The sequence below is a fragment of the Chanos chanos genome, chromosome 1, assembly GCF_902362185.1.
Source record: "Chanos chanos chromosome 1, fChaCha1.1, whole genome shotgun sequence".
NCBI lineage: Eukaryota > Metazoa > Chordata > Actinopteri > Gonorynchiformes > Chanidae > Chanos > Chanos chanos.
In genome coordinates, this window is record NC_044495.1 from 28814894 (window position 1) to 28832534 (window position 17641).

A 17641-nucleotide genomic window follows, 5' to 3' on the forward strand; every position below is an offset into this window, starting at 1 on the left:
GTGCACTGGCATCTTTCTCTGTATCATGCAAATTTGTTTCCGTGGCTGGACTTTAACTCACTACTCACATATACACACACACACAAAGCCACATCACACTCTATAAACACATCAACGCTGCAGAGGTGGCGTGTGCGTTCACTGAACCACAACTTGTGTCTCAACCTTTGAAGGCACTGAACTATTCAAATAACTGCAGGCAATAGCTTGACCTCCTAACACATGTGAACAGCGCACTGCTAAGATTCATTAAAAGGCTGTTAGTTAATGGACCGAGGCAGAAATCACTGCAGTACACTCAGTACACTATGAGTCACCAATTTAGGAATTTTGGTTGGGCAAAATAAATACATCTAAATGAGTTGTCTTACTACACATATCTTCCCAACTGAACTTTCATCTATGCAGAGCACTGTGAAAACAAATAATCTCTGTTTGCTTCATCTTTCCGCTGCCACTGCACCAACACTCAGAGGGGCCAGCGACCAACAAGCCGTGTCTGTTTTAGCACAGGGCTAAAGCACGCGGGACGCAGCGAACGTACTTTTCTTGTCTTTTTTCTTCTCTTTCTCCTTCTTCTTCTCCTCCTTATCTTCATCATCGTCCTCCTCCTCTCCTGCCCCCAAGAGAGTGAAGATGATTCCAGTTTGGGAGTTGACTCCCACGGCAGTGACCACCATTTTTCCGGAGCCCTCCATTACGTGGGTGCCTGCGAATAGGAAAGGGACATGAGTCAAGGCAGTGCCACAGCTCAGGCATGTAAATATAGAAAAACGCACCAAAATATTTCCCTCTCCTCCAACATTTTTTTTTCCTATAAAATACATGCTCTGAGAGAAACTGCCATCAAAGGTACACGTGGCAGAGATAATGGTGGCATGAAGAGACAGCCCTTTAATCAGCGGCCAATTGCTAGGCTGCTTCGAGAGCGACCAGAAACCCCAGTCTCTGAACATGTTGTAATGCCAGGGAGCTGAGGGATCTGAGCAGACTAAAGATAAACTAGTCTGCACAAGCCCACTACTGGTTTCAGCAGAGCTGTTAAGCAAGATCTCTGCTGAGGGACTTGGGCTGACTCTAAAACTGCTGTAGGCAGGGGAGCCATACTGGTTCTATTGTGTGAGGAGGAATTGAAGAGAGGGGTTCAGCTATGGTCATCATATGTAACAAGACCAACGACATTAGCTCTACAGCAATGCCACAGTTAGGTGACAAACAGTGAAGTTCCGGTCTTGTTGTTAGTCCCCATTCCATGGGCACATGTCTTGGTTTAATGTCAAAGAAGCAGGTACCTGACAACAGCATAGGATCTTTCTCCTGGGTCTTCTTCACGTGGTCTGACTCTCCTGTCAGAGAGCTCTCGTCAATCTTCAGATCATTCCCTTGGATAAGAATACCATCAGCAGGTAGGAGGTCACCTGAAAACACACGCATACATATGCACACATACAACAGATGGTCAAACAGGCCTCTAAAATCAGCTGTAGTTCACAAATGACAACACTCCAGTATAAGGCACAGGAGTTAAATATGACGTACCATATTTTATTTGTGCAATATCGCCGACTACGATCTCAGCCACTGGGATTTGGATGACTTGGCCGCCACGGACGACCGTAAACTTCTGCTCTTGTTCGATGCGGCTTTGTAAGCCACGGAACTGCTTCTCTTTGCTCCAGTCATTGAATGCTGTGACTAGCACCACGCAGATGACAGACAGGAGGATGGCTGCTCCCTCTATCCAGCCAGCCTCTGCTTCACCCTCATCATGAGCACCTCCAGCTGCCTTCCCACAGTCTACAACACACACACACACACACACACACACACACACACACACACACACACAGCATCACCGTCTGCCCTGCTGCCTACACTGGTCCTCTGACAATGAATACAGCTCTGGGTTTTTTTTTTCATCTGTAACTTTAATCAGTGGAGATTTGCATAACATACTAGGCAAAGTGTCAGTTTAAAATATATCTAAAAAACACTTTGTAGGGATTGTAAGAGGAAATGAAGGTGCTTACTTTCTCTTTCTGCATCTGGAGGCTTGTAAAAAGAAAGGCCTAATGAAACTATGGCTGCCACTTCTAGAATAATCAGGGTCACATCTTGTAATGCTTCCCAAACTAATTGAAGAAATGTTTTTGGCTTTTTTGGAGGTATAAAGTTCTGTCCAAATGCTGTTTTTCTTTTTTCGATGTCTGTGGGCTGTCCACTTAAACCTAGAAAAAGAGAAAAAAAGACTAACATTAGAATTTTTTTTCAAGTGTAGTTGATTAGCGTACGTGATAAAAGCACGTTTGGCATTACACATTCAGGTTGAGTCAAACCTAGGGTGCATGTGTAGATACAGCAGACAAAGACAAATTCTCAGGTTGGATGTTTTGAGAGAGGTATTCAGAATGAAAAGTGAAGAGATAAACTGGTCTAACTGAATATGACCAGAAGGTCAGAGAGGTGCATTATGTAAGAGGGTCTGAAAAAACAAATGGCCAAAAAGCATCAGCACATCTGACAGGGGCTAGGTTTCCCAGACCTCAGTCTGACTGCGAGGCACAGAATAATGCTCAGCTTGTCTCTTTGTTACTCTACACATTCAAGATTTCACAGAACTGCTCTGACAGGGACAGACAAAAACACACACACATACACAAATTTTTGAACAAGGTGCTATTGTCTCACTTCAGTCAGGTTTTGTTTTTTCTCTGGAAATTCACCAGGAAAATGGGTTAAACCATCCAACCTCATTTTAAGAATGGGGGGTGGGGTTGGAGGGACTGAAACAAACAAACAAAAAAAACTTTTTTAAAAAAAGAAAAGATGAATTTGTTCAATAACTATATGACAAAGTAAAAAACATGAAACCAGGCATACAAAACATCTGAGAACATTCAAACAGTGTGGCTATTTTTTTTTCCATACAGTTAAAATAGGTGGTGATGTTTTTGAAGCACAGTTTCACGAAAAGCTAAACATCTCCCCCTAGTTATTCATTTAAATAACCCTCTATATTCAAACCAGGCTGTATTCAAAAGAGGTCATGGCGTGTGCATTCCACTTCATTCATATATTCCAACAGGAAGTGGAGAAAGACAAAGAGGAGGCCAGCTGCTCGTGGTGAAGACTCAGATGCAGAGCAGAGGGGCTTGTGGGTCAGAGGTGCCGCCAGCCAGGCCAGGTTTGTTCAGAACAGCACGCTACCCCGACATCGCGTTCAGCACATTACTCAACACTGGGCCAGTGCCAAAGCCCTGACACTGCTTATCTCAGCTGTCAGACCAAAACTCTCCTACTCATCTCTGTCAGTGCTGATTACAGACGTACTCACTTAAGATACACTCACTACAACAACTCTCAGACATAGTACAACCACTCTCACAGTCAGAGACCACAGTTTCACCTCTCAACACACTTAACTCTCAGCCCCATTCCAGACCAATGTCTTCTTTCTAGAGCTTAAATGTACACATTTTAATCTGATTTTAAGAAAAATTTAACTTTACACATACATGCATAACTTTCTCCAAAAGTCCAGAACAAATGCCTTGTTCCAAAGCTTTAAAATACCACCGGTCCAAGACTTCACACATCATACTAAAACTTATATTAGACAAACCACACAAAGTGGGCTTGTTAGTACTCTTCTACATAATTATATTTAGTCTAAGTACATGAGTGAGTGTGTTCGCGCGCATGTGTGAGTGCATGTGTGTGTGTGTGTGTGTAGAAATTGCAGATCTGGAAAAGGGGCAGAAATGATGCCTGGAGGCAGTGTGAGAGAGGAGGTGCTGATGACTCAGGTCTCAGGTCTTTCACTCCAGCTCTGCTGCTGCTCTAACGCCTCTCTCCCTCATTCTCAGCACGGCCAGAGAAAACATGCTGACAGCTCAGATCTGCTCAATCAGTGGACCACCCTTTTCCTTCCAGTTTTTTTTCCCTCACTCTCCCCCAACCCCATTTTCACATTAATGAAACAAACTCTGGCGACAGATGAACATTAAGGATAATGATACATAAAGAGGAAAAAAAAGAAAACCCTCAACCACTCAAGGTCCACCTAAATGTTTAGTTTCAAAAAGCTTGTCATTTGACCTTTAATTCTTCCTGTACACAGTTCCACAAATTGAGGCCCATCACAACTGCTACCTGGACTTTACACCAGACATTTATATTCACACTGACCGCAGCAGCTGAGACATTAGTCAATTCCCAACCCAAAGGCAGTTCAGCTCTGAGAGGGCGAAATGGGTTCGAGAGCCACTTGACTACAGGCAGCATCTGCCGTCTGACAGGGGACAGCAGGAAGGAGAATTCAGTCTGCAATACCCTGTGCACCTATGAAAGTAGCTGGCATATGAACTAGTAGAGCAACACAAGTAGCAAATATTTTATTTTGGCCAAATAAGTACCACTTCACATTAATGCTTGCTTATTCCTGCATAACGAATGGTCTGTGTAAGTACATGTTATATCTAACCATTAATAGAGGGGTTTGTAACAGTCATCAGTTCTGCAGTTAAAGACAGACAACAAGGGTATGTTTGCTTTGACCCTTTCATCACTAAACAGTTTGTTGTAAGTCATATTTCCTTATCATCAAATCACAAATACTCAGATTGGATTCTAAAGCAGTAAAACAAATCATCCCATTGCTATATTACCTCACATATAATACTCAAGTCAGCTTGGACACACTGCCGGCTAACTTGTAAACAAAATATTTGCCAAATCACTCCTTCAGATTAGCAGCCAGTTAAGATGGTTGTGTTCCAAGTGGCTTGTGAAACTTATGCCTAAGTATCTTGACAGTTTAGATCTACTCGGATATGCTCATTGGGAAATGAACTTTCTTTAGCCGAGTTAGCGATAGTGCTGAACAGTTCCAGCATTTGTTTGGAGATCAAAGGATTATGTGGTTCAAACTGTGGTAATACATACTTTGACTTTTCAAGTATTAGGGGAGAAAAGAGTGATCAACTGTGTCATATTTTCATTTTAGGACGTAAACTCTCCGTCTCACAGAATCCTTCCAGTTCCAGCTGCACTGATCATGTTCCAGTGCAACGCAATTAATTTAGGATTAGACCATCCTGCCTCTACATTTATCTTTGCCTTTATAAGGAATAAAGAACAGAAACTATAACACACGACAGCAAACTGAACCGTCTCCTCTGAGAATGTTTCTCCAGAAGAAATGCAATCACTCTGAAAAGCAGAAAAGGCTCTGAGAGAAGTAGCTCTTTGCCTCCGTATTCAATCAAAAGGAATCTAAACCTGTTTTAAATGATCCTGCCGGAGAGAAAAGGAACTGTATCTTACCAGCTGAAGTGGCCGCTATGAGTGGCTGGAAAGCAGACCCACAGCAATTTCATATCACTTGGGAGAACTGAAAGATTAGGGACGGATTTTCTTTGGATTCAAGAAAGCATACTTACTAATTAGAAATCTCCTTTTCATTTGTCAAAAGCTCTTGTAATCTTGAATGACTGCTTAATTTCCTATGGCAAATCTGAATGAGCAGATTAAAGTATAAAACATGTCATAACTCAGGGGCACCCCGACAGTGAGGTATTGTACAGCCTGAGGTAACAGTAAAGAACTCCAGTGCCTTATCTCAGCAGGGCCCCATATGCACTAGCACAAAGAAGGCTCTTGAATATGGCCTAGAACCTGCAGTCATTCTGTCTCTCTGAAGAACGATCCACAGTTACGAACAACAGCGAAAAAAAAGTACACCTCTGAGACAACACCTGAGCACACTTAAGTTTGCATGTTTTCAAACAAATATATTTCCTAAACTTATACAGCAAGATTAGTAGAATGTAGCGTTTAACATACATTTTTTCACCTTTTCTTTTACCCATCATAATATTGTTTGCTGTTCACCACAAATACTCCTGATTCAACTAAGTACGAGCTTAACAATTAATTGACAAACAGACAGATGTGCGTGTCTATATTTCCCCGATGAGTGACAAGTGGAAACAGGGAAACAACTTCAATACATTTCCCTAATAAAAAAAAAAGAAATAAAGCAGCGTTGAGCAGTAAAGCTGTGACAGAGATCCTTCCTCCCGTTTCAACACCATGTCACAAAGGTCTACGATCTGTGTACAACTGGCCAGGCGAAAACAGAACCAAACTATAAGCCGTCATCAGCCTGCTAACAGGTCTCCTGCACATTTGAACAAGTTATATAAGACTTCTGACCTTTAAGGAAGATAATTAAATTCAAATGATGATGCAGTGCATGGCGAATTCCACAGAAATCAATAAATAACAAATGCATTCCCTATCGTTTAAACTTAAGAACTGGAAAAAGTGTGTTTGAAAATGCACAAATGCCACACACACACACTGTAATTTCATATGCATGGATGTCAGGCAGCATGAGTTCAGCAGCCACAGAGATATACATTTGTTTTGTCATTTGTTTGATCAGCTACTCCTTCAATTCCTACGTATAAACATGGAATCACGTGAAATTCGACTCATGATGTCCGGTGTGATGTCAGTGCCACTGCCTGATGAGTAAAAACAAATGAGAAAGCCACTCCATGTGGGGCGGCAGTCACATGAGTCATTTGAGTCACATGAACTGTGGCCAAGCATGACCGTTTGTTGATCTCAACTTTTGTAATCCCTGTGCTCATCACAACTCAATGAGCCATATCACTTCATGTCTACATTTTAAGCAGATACCTTCATTATTGTGGTCTACCAATGATTTGGGCTAGGAGTACGTTAAGCATGTAATTTACACTACATGCAACTTTGAGCAAATGACAATGTGTCCATACTTCAGTACATCAATTAACTGAAAAAATATCACTGGCCCGGTAACTCCATAAATAGAGGTTCTTCTAAACTCAGTTGCACATACAACAGAAAAATTATCAGTGAACTAAAATGGCTTGAATGACTGAATATGCTCAAAACTTGCTAATCAAACCTATGAAGTGGTATGATAAAATATTACCCTGCTAACCATCATGAGAGAGAGTTAGAAATGAACTGGTGACAAAGAGGTGCTGTGGACATGGTGCCGTTTTAATCTGGGATCAAACTGAAAATCCCTTCCCCCCGCCAGTTCAGTCAAGGTCACAGCAGCGATTAAAGCGAGCGTCTATGAAGAGGTAATAAACTACTGGAAGCTCCAGCATGGCAAGTCACTGTGCTGATCAGTGACTCTGCATTTCCCCCCTGTATCTAGCCCATCTCATAGTCTCTCACCGTCAGCGTATCTACCTGCTGAGCCTAGGCCTGAGACAACCAATAATCAAGCCTTAAGGACAGCAGACCGGAGCATTCCACAACACAGGTAGCGTCACGCCACGTGACAAAAACGGATGTGTGTGTGTTTATGTTACATCATCATTACGCGTTCACACAACACCATGTTTCAGATGCAAAACCGTCAAATATTTAGGATATTCTACAGAACACAGAAACTACAACTGCTTGAAATGTGCTGGTCACTAACGTCTTCATCTAATACTTAGGATTAGTTTCTCTGCTCGACCTTCGAGCCACTGAAATAAAAAGCGTAACAAAGGTTAATTTTGTGGTTGGCTAGGTATGGCAGGTAAAAGACACTTATGCACAAACAGGAATTCAGTGTAGCCCCTTACACTTTTGGACTGCAGTCTTAACCAAAAGGAGAAATACATAGAGCTGTCTCACACAGTTGTCTTAGTTTAAGTGCTTAAACTTGTACAAACACCCTGTAAGTAGGGGTGTGCGATATTGACAAAAAATGGTATCTTGATATTTTCTGGGATTTTTTCGATACCGATAAGCAGACGATATTCTGCATCCCTCAAAAAGTGTTTGTAAAACTCTTATATTGTACTAGCTTGCTCTTGTTAGTAGTAGTATTAATTGCTTACTAATGATATTAATGGAAACAGCATATTTAAGGAAAATAGGTCTTATTTATTGTCGAGCCGTCTTTAACGGCAATTGATTTCTGACATAGTTTTTGATTCACACATCCGTATTTTCAAAGTCAAAACCACCTCCATGCAAATGAGGATGATCCATGTCTAGCAATTAAATCTGATGACGTAGATTGCAAGGCGGGTGGTGTCTGTGTTTTGTCTCCTAGCGCTGTCTGTTCACTCATTTTTTACCTCAGTCATGCATTTTTAGGCAATTTGTGGTGCAGTGACCATGTACGTGTACACTAGCACACTGCCTGCACTCTCAATGCGCATGTGCAATAGTCTATCCTACTAGACTACATGACCCAGTGAATGCATGGACTCTCAAGTTGTGTTTTTGATTGGTTTTTGCAAAGTGAGTGACATACTCAATAATGTCAGCTCACACATTGTTAAAACAACAATTAAGATATTATCGTAGGCGATATATATTGCACACCCCTACCTGTGAGTCAATGCAGGCATATCTCAAATTAGGAATTCATGTGATTTTTTTTTTTCAATTTTTCACAGGACATAAGAAAAGTGGAGATTCGTGTTTCAGACAGACAAAAAGGAAATATCTACCATCTATAGGCGATGTTTTCAACCTGGAGCAGAGTCTATTAACGTCCCCATAAGATTCCTGGATTTTGTGCAATCCCTCTGCCCCTCGTAGTTCCATGAGGGAACGCAGCTCTTTAAGTGTGCAGCCAAACTCAGCATCATGATTGGCTTCCGCCATCGAGTTCTTCACCCCGGTATACGAGTTGTTGGCCATCGTTTCCTTGGCTGTGCACCCGTTTCAGAGATGATGGAAAATGGTGTCCCACAAGGAAAGCTAAATCCTCAAGAGAGCAAGGCCAGTAGTTCCCATAAAAAGCTTGAGTCCTTTAGAGCAGGAGGAAGCCAGACAGTAGGTACGAGGACCCAGACAATTTAAAAGCCATTCCCCTCTGCCTGTGGCATGCTTATTCTTTCATGGTGCCGAGAGGTCCCACAAAAATCCAAAGACAGCAGCCCACATAGATCTGTAAAAGAGAAAAAAAAACAAAAAACGGGAAAGAACACAGATTGAGTATAACAGTTCTGAGTTGCATTTAGCAAAGACAGAGGGGAAAGTGACGGTTGTATTAAGAGTTGCTATGCTGAACATCTGAAATTTGGCTAAAAGATTTCATCAGTCCCGTAAGTGGTAAGCAGGAGTCCCCGATCACTGGCTCAGGTTCAACATGATATGCTACCCTTTTCAAAAGGGGAAAATATCTGGACTTATTTGAGGAGCAGCGTGGGAACTAGACTGCCATCTCAACTATGCATGAGAGACATGCCCTCAAGAAGGTAACTCCGCTCAATAGCCTTTACAGCTTTGGGAGATCTCATGAAAATGTTAGGCTTAAGTGAACTCACACCAGATTACTGGCATGTTCACAGAACTGGCACAGGCAAATTTAACAGATACAAACTGATTACATATACTTGTGCCTTGGGGGGAACACCCAGAGAGCCACATGCTTTCTGTTCAAAGTGAGTCACTGAAAGTAGCTCATTTTTAAATGCAGTTGTGACAGTTGTAAAATAATTATAATAACCTTACTCATAAATCCAAAATAAGGGAGTACTTTAAATCTAGCATGCATTGTACATAAATGAGCCAAATGAAAATTTGCATGTTATGCTGCCATTTTATTCTTCGTCAGGAAAACAGGTTGACGGACACATTAAACAGAGCATAATCAAAGCAGACAAGTCTGCTGGATATGAGATAACATCGAGACTCTGAAGTGAAATTGTTCTGAACAGCCAACAGCTTACTCACAAAGAGGGCTCGTTTTCTCTACCTCTTGCCTCACATCTACTCTCAGAAACAGCCTTGTGATCATGGATGGCTTCACCAACTCAAAGCCAAAAATCACAGAAAATGTCTTTTTAAAGATGAACATATACTAAAAAAAAAAAAAATAAAACTACTTCAGTGCACACTTGCACTAGAGCTGCTTTACTGGAAGGCAAAGCTCACTGAATGATTGGCTCAGGGTAGCTACCCATTTAATCTAATTAGACAATCCATGGCATAGGGAAGATCCACTGCCTCTGCTTTTCTTAGCCTCTCCTGTTGCAAGTGCCTCTGAGCAAAATGGCCTGTCCTTTCTGCTTTCACTCCTCAAAATGCAGAGAGCACAACTCAAACCGAAGAGTAAGGGAACAGCAGTTGTCGGACAGAGTAAGAAGGCTTTTGCTTGATGAGTTTCTCAGAATGATCACCAGAAGATGCGCCGTGCTTGGGATTAACCGTGGGGGTGTTTTGTAAGGGGTGATGGAAGTAACTGCAATGTCTATGGTGCAGTTGGTAATAAGCGATTAGTGATGAGGAGAGAAATTGGGTGATGGTGTGTTGAGAAAGACTTCAGTCCTACCTCGCACTGAGCCAAAGAAAAAGGTTCAGACGAGGGTAGTATTATAATGACTTGCCCCAGGGCTGATCCACTACGGGCGAGACACTTCTTCCTCTGACCATGTTAGCATGCCTTCCACAGACAGACCACCAGCCGGGCAGTCAGTTTAACTCACAGTCTGAGGCAGTGTCTGTGCATTGGCAAACCGAGCAAGAACAGTGATAAAACCACTCCAGCAGCAGGAGTCAAAACTGAAAGCCCAAAAACCTATGCTTTATACATTTGTAGAGAGAAAAGAGGAAAATGATGGAAAATGTGCACAATGGGCAGTGTTCATTGCTTTTTTGATACCACAGCAGGTTCTAATACATGCATTTGTTGAGCAGATTTCACTTTTGATTGAAAACTGAAAGTGCATAAGAGGACAATGTCCAAAAGTTTCAGCTATCAAACAGCTAAAACTACAGAGACATGGGGAGAGGGTGCCTTTAAAAGTAGTCAACTCCTACTGTTTTTTTTTTTTTTTTTGGTAGATTCTCTCACTACCATCACATGGCTTCTGGGTAACCCCCTACCACAGGTCTAATGACCACTACGAAGCCTTAGACATGACATGTAAGGGGTTTGCACGGGAGCTTCCCAAGATGATTGGCATGCTTGAGTTGTCTTGGCCTTCAGTCCCTATTTTTAGGCATGAGAAACCCCAAAGTGTGACCGGGAATGGATCGCTGTGTTCTGTATTTGAAAACCGCATCAGATGCACAGGCTCATCATTTCTAAGGAAAATTGTACATGTCAATGAATGTTTCTGGAATCATGGAAGGTTCTAAAAAGGGGATTCTGAGGAAGTCGGGTCTGAACATCCTGGTCACACTTCTCCTGGTCTCAGCTATTGCCCTGAGCTGCAGCACAACCAAAACAGAGGACGTGCCAACGTTTACCATGCACTGACAGTTTGGGCTTGCAGAACATGTCGCGTGTAATAACAGTGGAAAACCACTGTGATAGTATCCCTAAACTAACAACTTCAATGATATAGTTATGCAACAACAGACATAATGTGAAAACCCCCTCACACACCAGGCCCAGAGCCAGGGCTCAGTCTTTGGTTGACAAAGGCGAATGTTGGGAAAGATCCAGAATTACTCATACTGTCTGTCTACTACTCTGACAGAGAAAGGATATGGAACTGGTCATCTGTGCAACTCCACAAGTTCATTCAGTGCAACCTTTTTCACACACCACACATTTTTATATCCCGCAGTAATATATGGGTAAAGCTGCTTGTTTCCCCCTGCCAGTAACCTGCAGGTAAGTCTACAAGTATCCAATCCCCAAGGACTTCACAATGAGCACAAGGAGGTTTAGGGGTTCGAACACCAAGGAAAAATCTAAGGAAACCCTTTTTTGTTCTTCAATCATATGGCCTCTTCTTTACAGTACATGCCAACTTGTTGTATGCAAGTCAAGGACAGCAATTCCAGGGATCCCTCTACACTAGAGCTGTCAGTGGTGGGTATTTTTAGCAGCCCCCAGACTGCCCCTTCCCCATCCTGCATTCTGGCTGAAGTTGAAATGGGTCAGGCCCTGTGGATGTGTGGAGGGTACAAAGCAGAGCTCCGCCTTTACTCGTATTGCACGGCTCAGTGCTCTTAGGGCCACTTCGCACCACGTCCTGGGCACTTCTGCTACACTTTCACACTGCAAGCCTGCCAACTCACAATAGAGTGCAGGGCCTAAACACACATTTCCTGTTCAAGCCCCTCCACTGAATGGCCAGAGAATGAGATTTTAAAGGGCTCTTATTGTTGTAAACAAACTAAACACCAAATAATCTGGTTTTGCCTTCCTACAGATTTACATGTGTAAATATGTGGGGTGAATGAAACCTTGACTTCTGTGAACACACTAAGAGAACAGAGAAAGATATCTGAAACATACTGAAGTTCATATAGTCCAGTCTGTTACATCTCTACACTTCACGCTTCTATAAGAGTGAAGAACAACCCATCTTTGAAGACCTGACTTTGAAGAGAAGAGCCTTTAAGCTCTTTGTTAGCTGTGCCGAGGGGCACAACAGTTTGGGTACATGTGCCTCTTGTTGGCCTGCTATTTTCTGCACACTGCGTGACCTGAAGGATTCACATCACATGCTTCTCCAAGGGATGAGGCAGAAAATTATATGACTTGAAAGAGGGCAATTGACTAATGGTTAGTGTGACAAACAGATATGCATCCTATAAGGTAGGTGGTTAGCTATTTAGTGTTTATTCAACAATATCAGAGACCATGGGGGGGATTTCACTGGCCAGTTTTTAGAAAGGGCAGCTTACAACAGGGATAAATACTACCTCATTAATTATGCAGCAGTAAAAAAATGGTCCTGGACACAAAATATCTTTTCCAAGTCTAACTGAGCTGTCATGAATAAGAATATACTTGCCCCTAAATTTCCAATAAAAATGATCTGTCAGTAAAATCCAATTTAGATAATAATACATTATACACCATCAATAGTTACGTCATTAAAATATACTTAATAGTACAGCAGACTATATATAGCTTTCCATGATAGCCTGTGTGGGGTTGAATGTCACCTCAGATTAATGTGACACAAAGGCTCCGTGGCCTCTTACGTAAACAATACTACAGCAACACTGGGGGGTTCAGTTACTGAGTTTCCACATTAGTTGCCGAAGGGTAATTCAAAATTTAATTTCATTAATTGCAATGTAGCATTATATTTTCATTACAAAGAAAGCTTTCATTCAAATTGTCTGCTGCACAATATAACCACCACATATGTGATAACCCCATTGTTTTGCAAAAACTTTGAGTAGGGCTTTACTTCTGTAACGTGAAAATATGATCCAGTAGAAAGTTTGACTGTCAAGGACTCAAAACAAACTATTAAGATTACACAAACAAAAGTTTGTCTGTATCTTAATACAGGCTGAACAGACTCATTTCCGATCTGCTGAATATCAACACTGAGGAAAGTACTTCCACCCTATTTAGAAATCTGACAACAGTCCTAAAAGAGAAAACTCTGAACTGTGTTCCATTCAGATAAAGGTGTATCATCACTGAAAACACAATGCACTGATGTAAAATTTGAAATTTCAGCCTGGAGACACATTACTCAAGGTGTGAAATTTATATCTGTTCTCTTGAGGTTGTGTTAGTATAAAGTGAACTAATCTAATTATTGCAAAACCTATCCTGCTGAGCCACAAATCCCTCATTTGAAAGGCTGGACTGAAGTGGACTACACATTATCCTGGTTTCAAGAAATAATAAAACAAAACAAAGGTTTAACTATGGATCTGATTATCACACATCATGCCAAAGCCCACTGTCTCTGTGAACATCACATATATCATTATGATTTCCCAGTCAATTGTTTACTTTATTTTTCAGAGAAAATGCCACTGAAATAAATGCATTAAATAGTCATTTGCTCAACAATCTGATCAAATCTATCAAACCAGCAGTGGTTTACTTTGTAGTGAATGCGATTCCCTGCTGCAGTCCAAAGGGCTCAGAGCCTTATTTGACATGTCAAAGGTTACTTTAATTCAGAAATGAAGTGAATCATTAAACATAAGATTGAACTGTTACATTAATGTAGCTTAAATTTAGAGATCTTCGAATGAATTTATGCAAAAAAGAAGAAGGTATTTTTCATTTAGGCAATTTATCATGTTCAATTTAATGTGCAGAATGGTGTATCACCATTATTTTACAAAGAAGTAAAAGCAATGTCTGGCCAAAATTGCAGTATTCATACATCATATCTGCTCCACTGAGATATTACTTTATCGTCTGACTCATATTGAACACCTGCGATTTACACTCATCACCAAGATGATCCATAACTAGGCATTATTATTCGATTATTACAGCGACAACAATTTAAAATATTTTTATAGTGTGGTATCAAAAGTTTTGGTTGTCAATTTTAAATTATTTCAGCGAAAATGCCTTCGCAGAAGGATATGTAACGGCTACAATTCGGTGAAATTATCAGTAGATGACGATTCTTAGGTCACCAATGTCCAAATCGAAATTGGACTGCACTGTCAACCATTTAATATGAACACAGAGTAAGTAAAAACTCGCTCTCGAAAAAAGGAACGTTAGGTTAGCAGTTTGACCATTCCAGTGATTTGTTCTATTTATGACGAGAGCTGCCAATGTACATTGTAGTCAAGGTCAAACTCTGCTTGCTGACATATTGCGATGAAATTATCAGGAGCTACCGCTGCTCGTAGAAAACAAGCAACAGTGCAAGTAATTTAGAGAAGGAGTAACGGGGTAAACAGACTGTCATCTGTTTTCAGACGGTTGGCAAACAGCTTATAAGAGGGGACTCCTTATAGCTGGTTAATAGAGCTTATTTAATGTTATTTAAGCGGTTTATCTTGTGCTATGATTTTAATGAGCATCATTTGTACTGTTACCATAACTGTATTTTCTAAATAATGGAACCGGACAAATTTTACGTGTCGCTTTGCACTTGGTTGGGGATCCTTGTCAAGCTACAACATAAGCAAAAATGACGTTAAATGCTTGCTTACGTGTGGTGCTCACTTGCTCTTTGCCAATGAACCCAGCAATTTCATTACAGTCGTTTGTAAGTCTGGAAGTTTACATGCGACAACGGGACATTTCCCAATAGATGACGACTGACTAGTCGTTAACTGGTTTAAGTGCCGATTCTACAGATGTGTGCAGTTCAACAGTTAGCTCGACTGTTAGCCGACTCGCTACGAGGCTGTCTGACGAACTTGACAAGACCAAAGACATACGCTAGCAGGCTACCAAATGACGGTAACATAGAGCGTGCTGTCAGATGTTAACAGTTTCAACGGACTATACCACAGAGCAATCCCTCTAGGTCCTCGTACAGAAAAGAACAAAAAATCTAAACAGCCTACCGTGTTTAGTACTTAATGTTGTGAATTGTTCAAAAAAGTAAGGAACTGACTATTTAAAAACCTGACTGAAGCCTGTAGCCCAAACCTACGGGGAACTTCTGACCCGAATGCCCAACGACACAAGCGCCTGCAGATCACATTTGACAGATTCGTTTGTCTGACGTTGTCACGTCAATGAAAAACAGTTGTAATCCAAAACTATCAAATATTATGGTGGCGACCGTCTGTTGTCTTTACGCACAACTATCTCTGCAAACTTAATCTTTGTTGACGTGAACGCTTTGTCTTGGATGAACACGACAGGTCCCAGGCTATGAAGTGACCAAAGCGAACTCTGAAATTTTCTGAAAACGCCGACGCGATTTTTCTCATGGCAATAACGGATGACACCCCGTTAATTATCTTAAGTCACTATTATGGCTGTATAAATTACTCCTATAAATGAGAAGTTGGTTACCGTGTCTTCTTTAGTTCGTATCCACAAACACTTTCGGGTTTTTTTTTCGTTAGACAGGATTGCTCCAGTGTTGCTCATTATCGTCAACGTCTACATTCAGTCACAGAGATCTCTCAGATCCTGAACGCGTGCGGACGAACACATTTCAAAATCCTCGTAAGGCAACTTTCTCATGTGCGGTGCACTCACTTCTACCTGGCATCTTCCAAGACGCAAGTCAAATAAATATTGAATTAACTTCATCATTATTTTTCCTGGCGCTAATCTCTACGTTTACGTCTTCTTACCGTTATAGAGAGGGGGCAGCGACAAACTGCTCGTCTTCTCACCGCTTCTTCTTGCTATCAACTAGCAGCAATTACCTAGCCAACTTGGCTAGCTAGCTAACGTTAACGCAGCCTGGCTGATGTCCGTTGAGGTGGATGAAATTTGTGAGATCAGAGAACAACGCGAATACTACATATTAAGCTACACTTAAGTGACATGATGTTTTCATAATTGCACAATCAATAACCTATTCATCGAAAATGAAAGAAAACAACACTCACTATAGTCGCCGAATGGTGCCTCAGATATCCCCCTTACTCTATCGGTCTCCCTCAGACTCACTCAGCTCGCACTCCCTCCTCCAATCTGCAGAGAAATCCCGCCCACTACCCAACATCGCTTGGGACATGTGATTCACGTCAGGAGGATGGGCACGGACATTAATGTGAATCCCCATTGGCTTAAGCAACATATCAGTCGCCTCTGGAAACGGTTACGTCATCACTCTTGTTCCCAAACGGAGATTCTTTTGCTCTGTTCCTTTTATATTTATTAACATAATTTATAAAGAGAAGGTCATAAGCTTGGTGAGGTATGGTTTGGAACATTGCATTTGGTTTATATTTGCATTCGATTACATTTCTGCGCGATCAGCATGATTTTTGTAGTGTAGACTCCACCCATAGTCTGGGACAAGTCTTCCCCGGGCGGCTAATTAAACCTGACGTCATTCTTTCCATGACGTCGCGATTTTTTCTCTTGATTCCGTGGCCTGGTTGATTCTTCCTGCAACATTCACAGGCGATGCAGAGTTGTTCGTGTAGTGAATGTGAAACTCAGACGCGGCCTAAAACGTTATTCAAGATATGCAATCGTCTCACTGAGGATTCTACAAAACCCCATTCTGTGCATATTATAAAATGTGTGAAACATCTGTTTGGTCATTTCTATCCATCATCAAAATAAACCACATCAAATTTCATGCCTGTTTACACACATTGAGCCTACATGAAAAGTCCAGTTATTTCTAATTTCATCACTTTTACTTATTTAAAATTTATTTACACTCTTAGATGAAACTCACATCATGTGCAACAGTCTCTCTCTCTCTCTCTCTCTCTCTCTCTCTCTCTCTCCTGGGTGTGGGTGTGTCATGACATCTGGACCTCATTGATCTGTAGTTTTCTGCACTATCATCTGTTCCATATTGATCAGTTCATCTGTGGCACTACTGCACACAGCCTTAACCCAGTTCCCTCTGTCTAACTTACAGTAATGTTAATGCCTTGGCAGAGCATTTTACATTTGTTACACTATGATTACATTTGTTCTCACTGCATAGAAAATGTATTTGTTTATTTATTCTACAAAACATATTTAAAGCATTAACAACACTCAACGCACAGGAAGAGCACAGAAAACAAAGAGACATGAAACACTGGTGTCAAATATCTTACATGTCATTACTTCCTCTTATCAAGAGATACAAGGCAAACTGTATCCTGTTTCATGGGTGGAGATCTAAGAGGAGTTAACTATGTGTTAGAGATGAAAAAAGATTATCAGTCAATAGGAACTGAGAGCTAGAAACAACAGAGACTTAACAAATTACAAAAATTTGTCATTTTCTTGATATCATTTAAAGGTTCCAAA

At 41.2% G+C, this 17641-nt stretch overlaps 1 protein-coding gene across 1 annotated transcript in view; it reads right to left on the reverse strand.

Moving 5' to 3' along the window:
* The window catches only part of atp2b1a (ATPase plasma membrane Ca2+ transporting 1a), a 28337-nt gene extending 11990 nt beyond the window's left edge, over window positions 1–16347 (reverse strand). Inside the window, exons 1-6 of the mRNA XM_030778801.1 lie at window positions 16270–16347; window positions 8517–8959; window positions 2031–2228; window positions 1540–1797; window positions 1293–1418; window positions 545–709 (exon numbers count right to left, since the gene is read on the reverse strand). Coding sequence (XP_030634661.1) covers window positions 545–709; window positions 1293–1418; window positions 1540–1797; window positions 2031–2228; window positions 8517–8709 — 940 coding nt within the window. The 5' untranslated portion in view covers window positions 8710–8959; window positions 16270–16347. The remainder of the gene's footprint in view (window positions 1–544; window positions 710–1292; window positions 1419–1539; window positions 1798–2030; window positions 2229–8516; window positions 8960–16269) is intronic.
* Between the last annotated feature and the right edge of the window lie 1294 nt (window positions 16348–17641).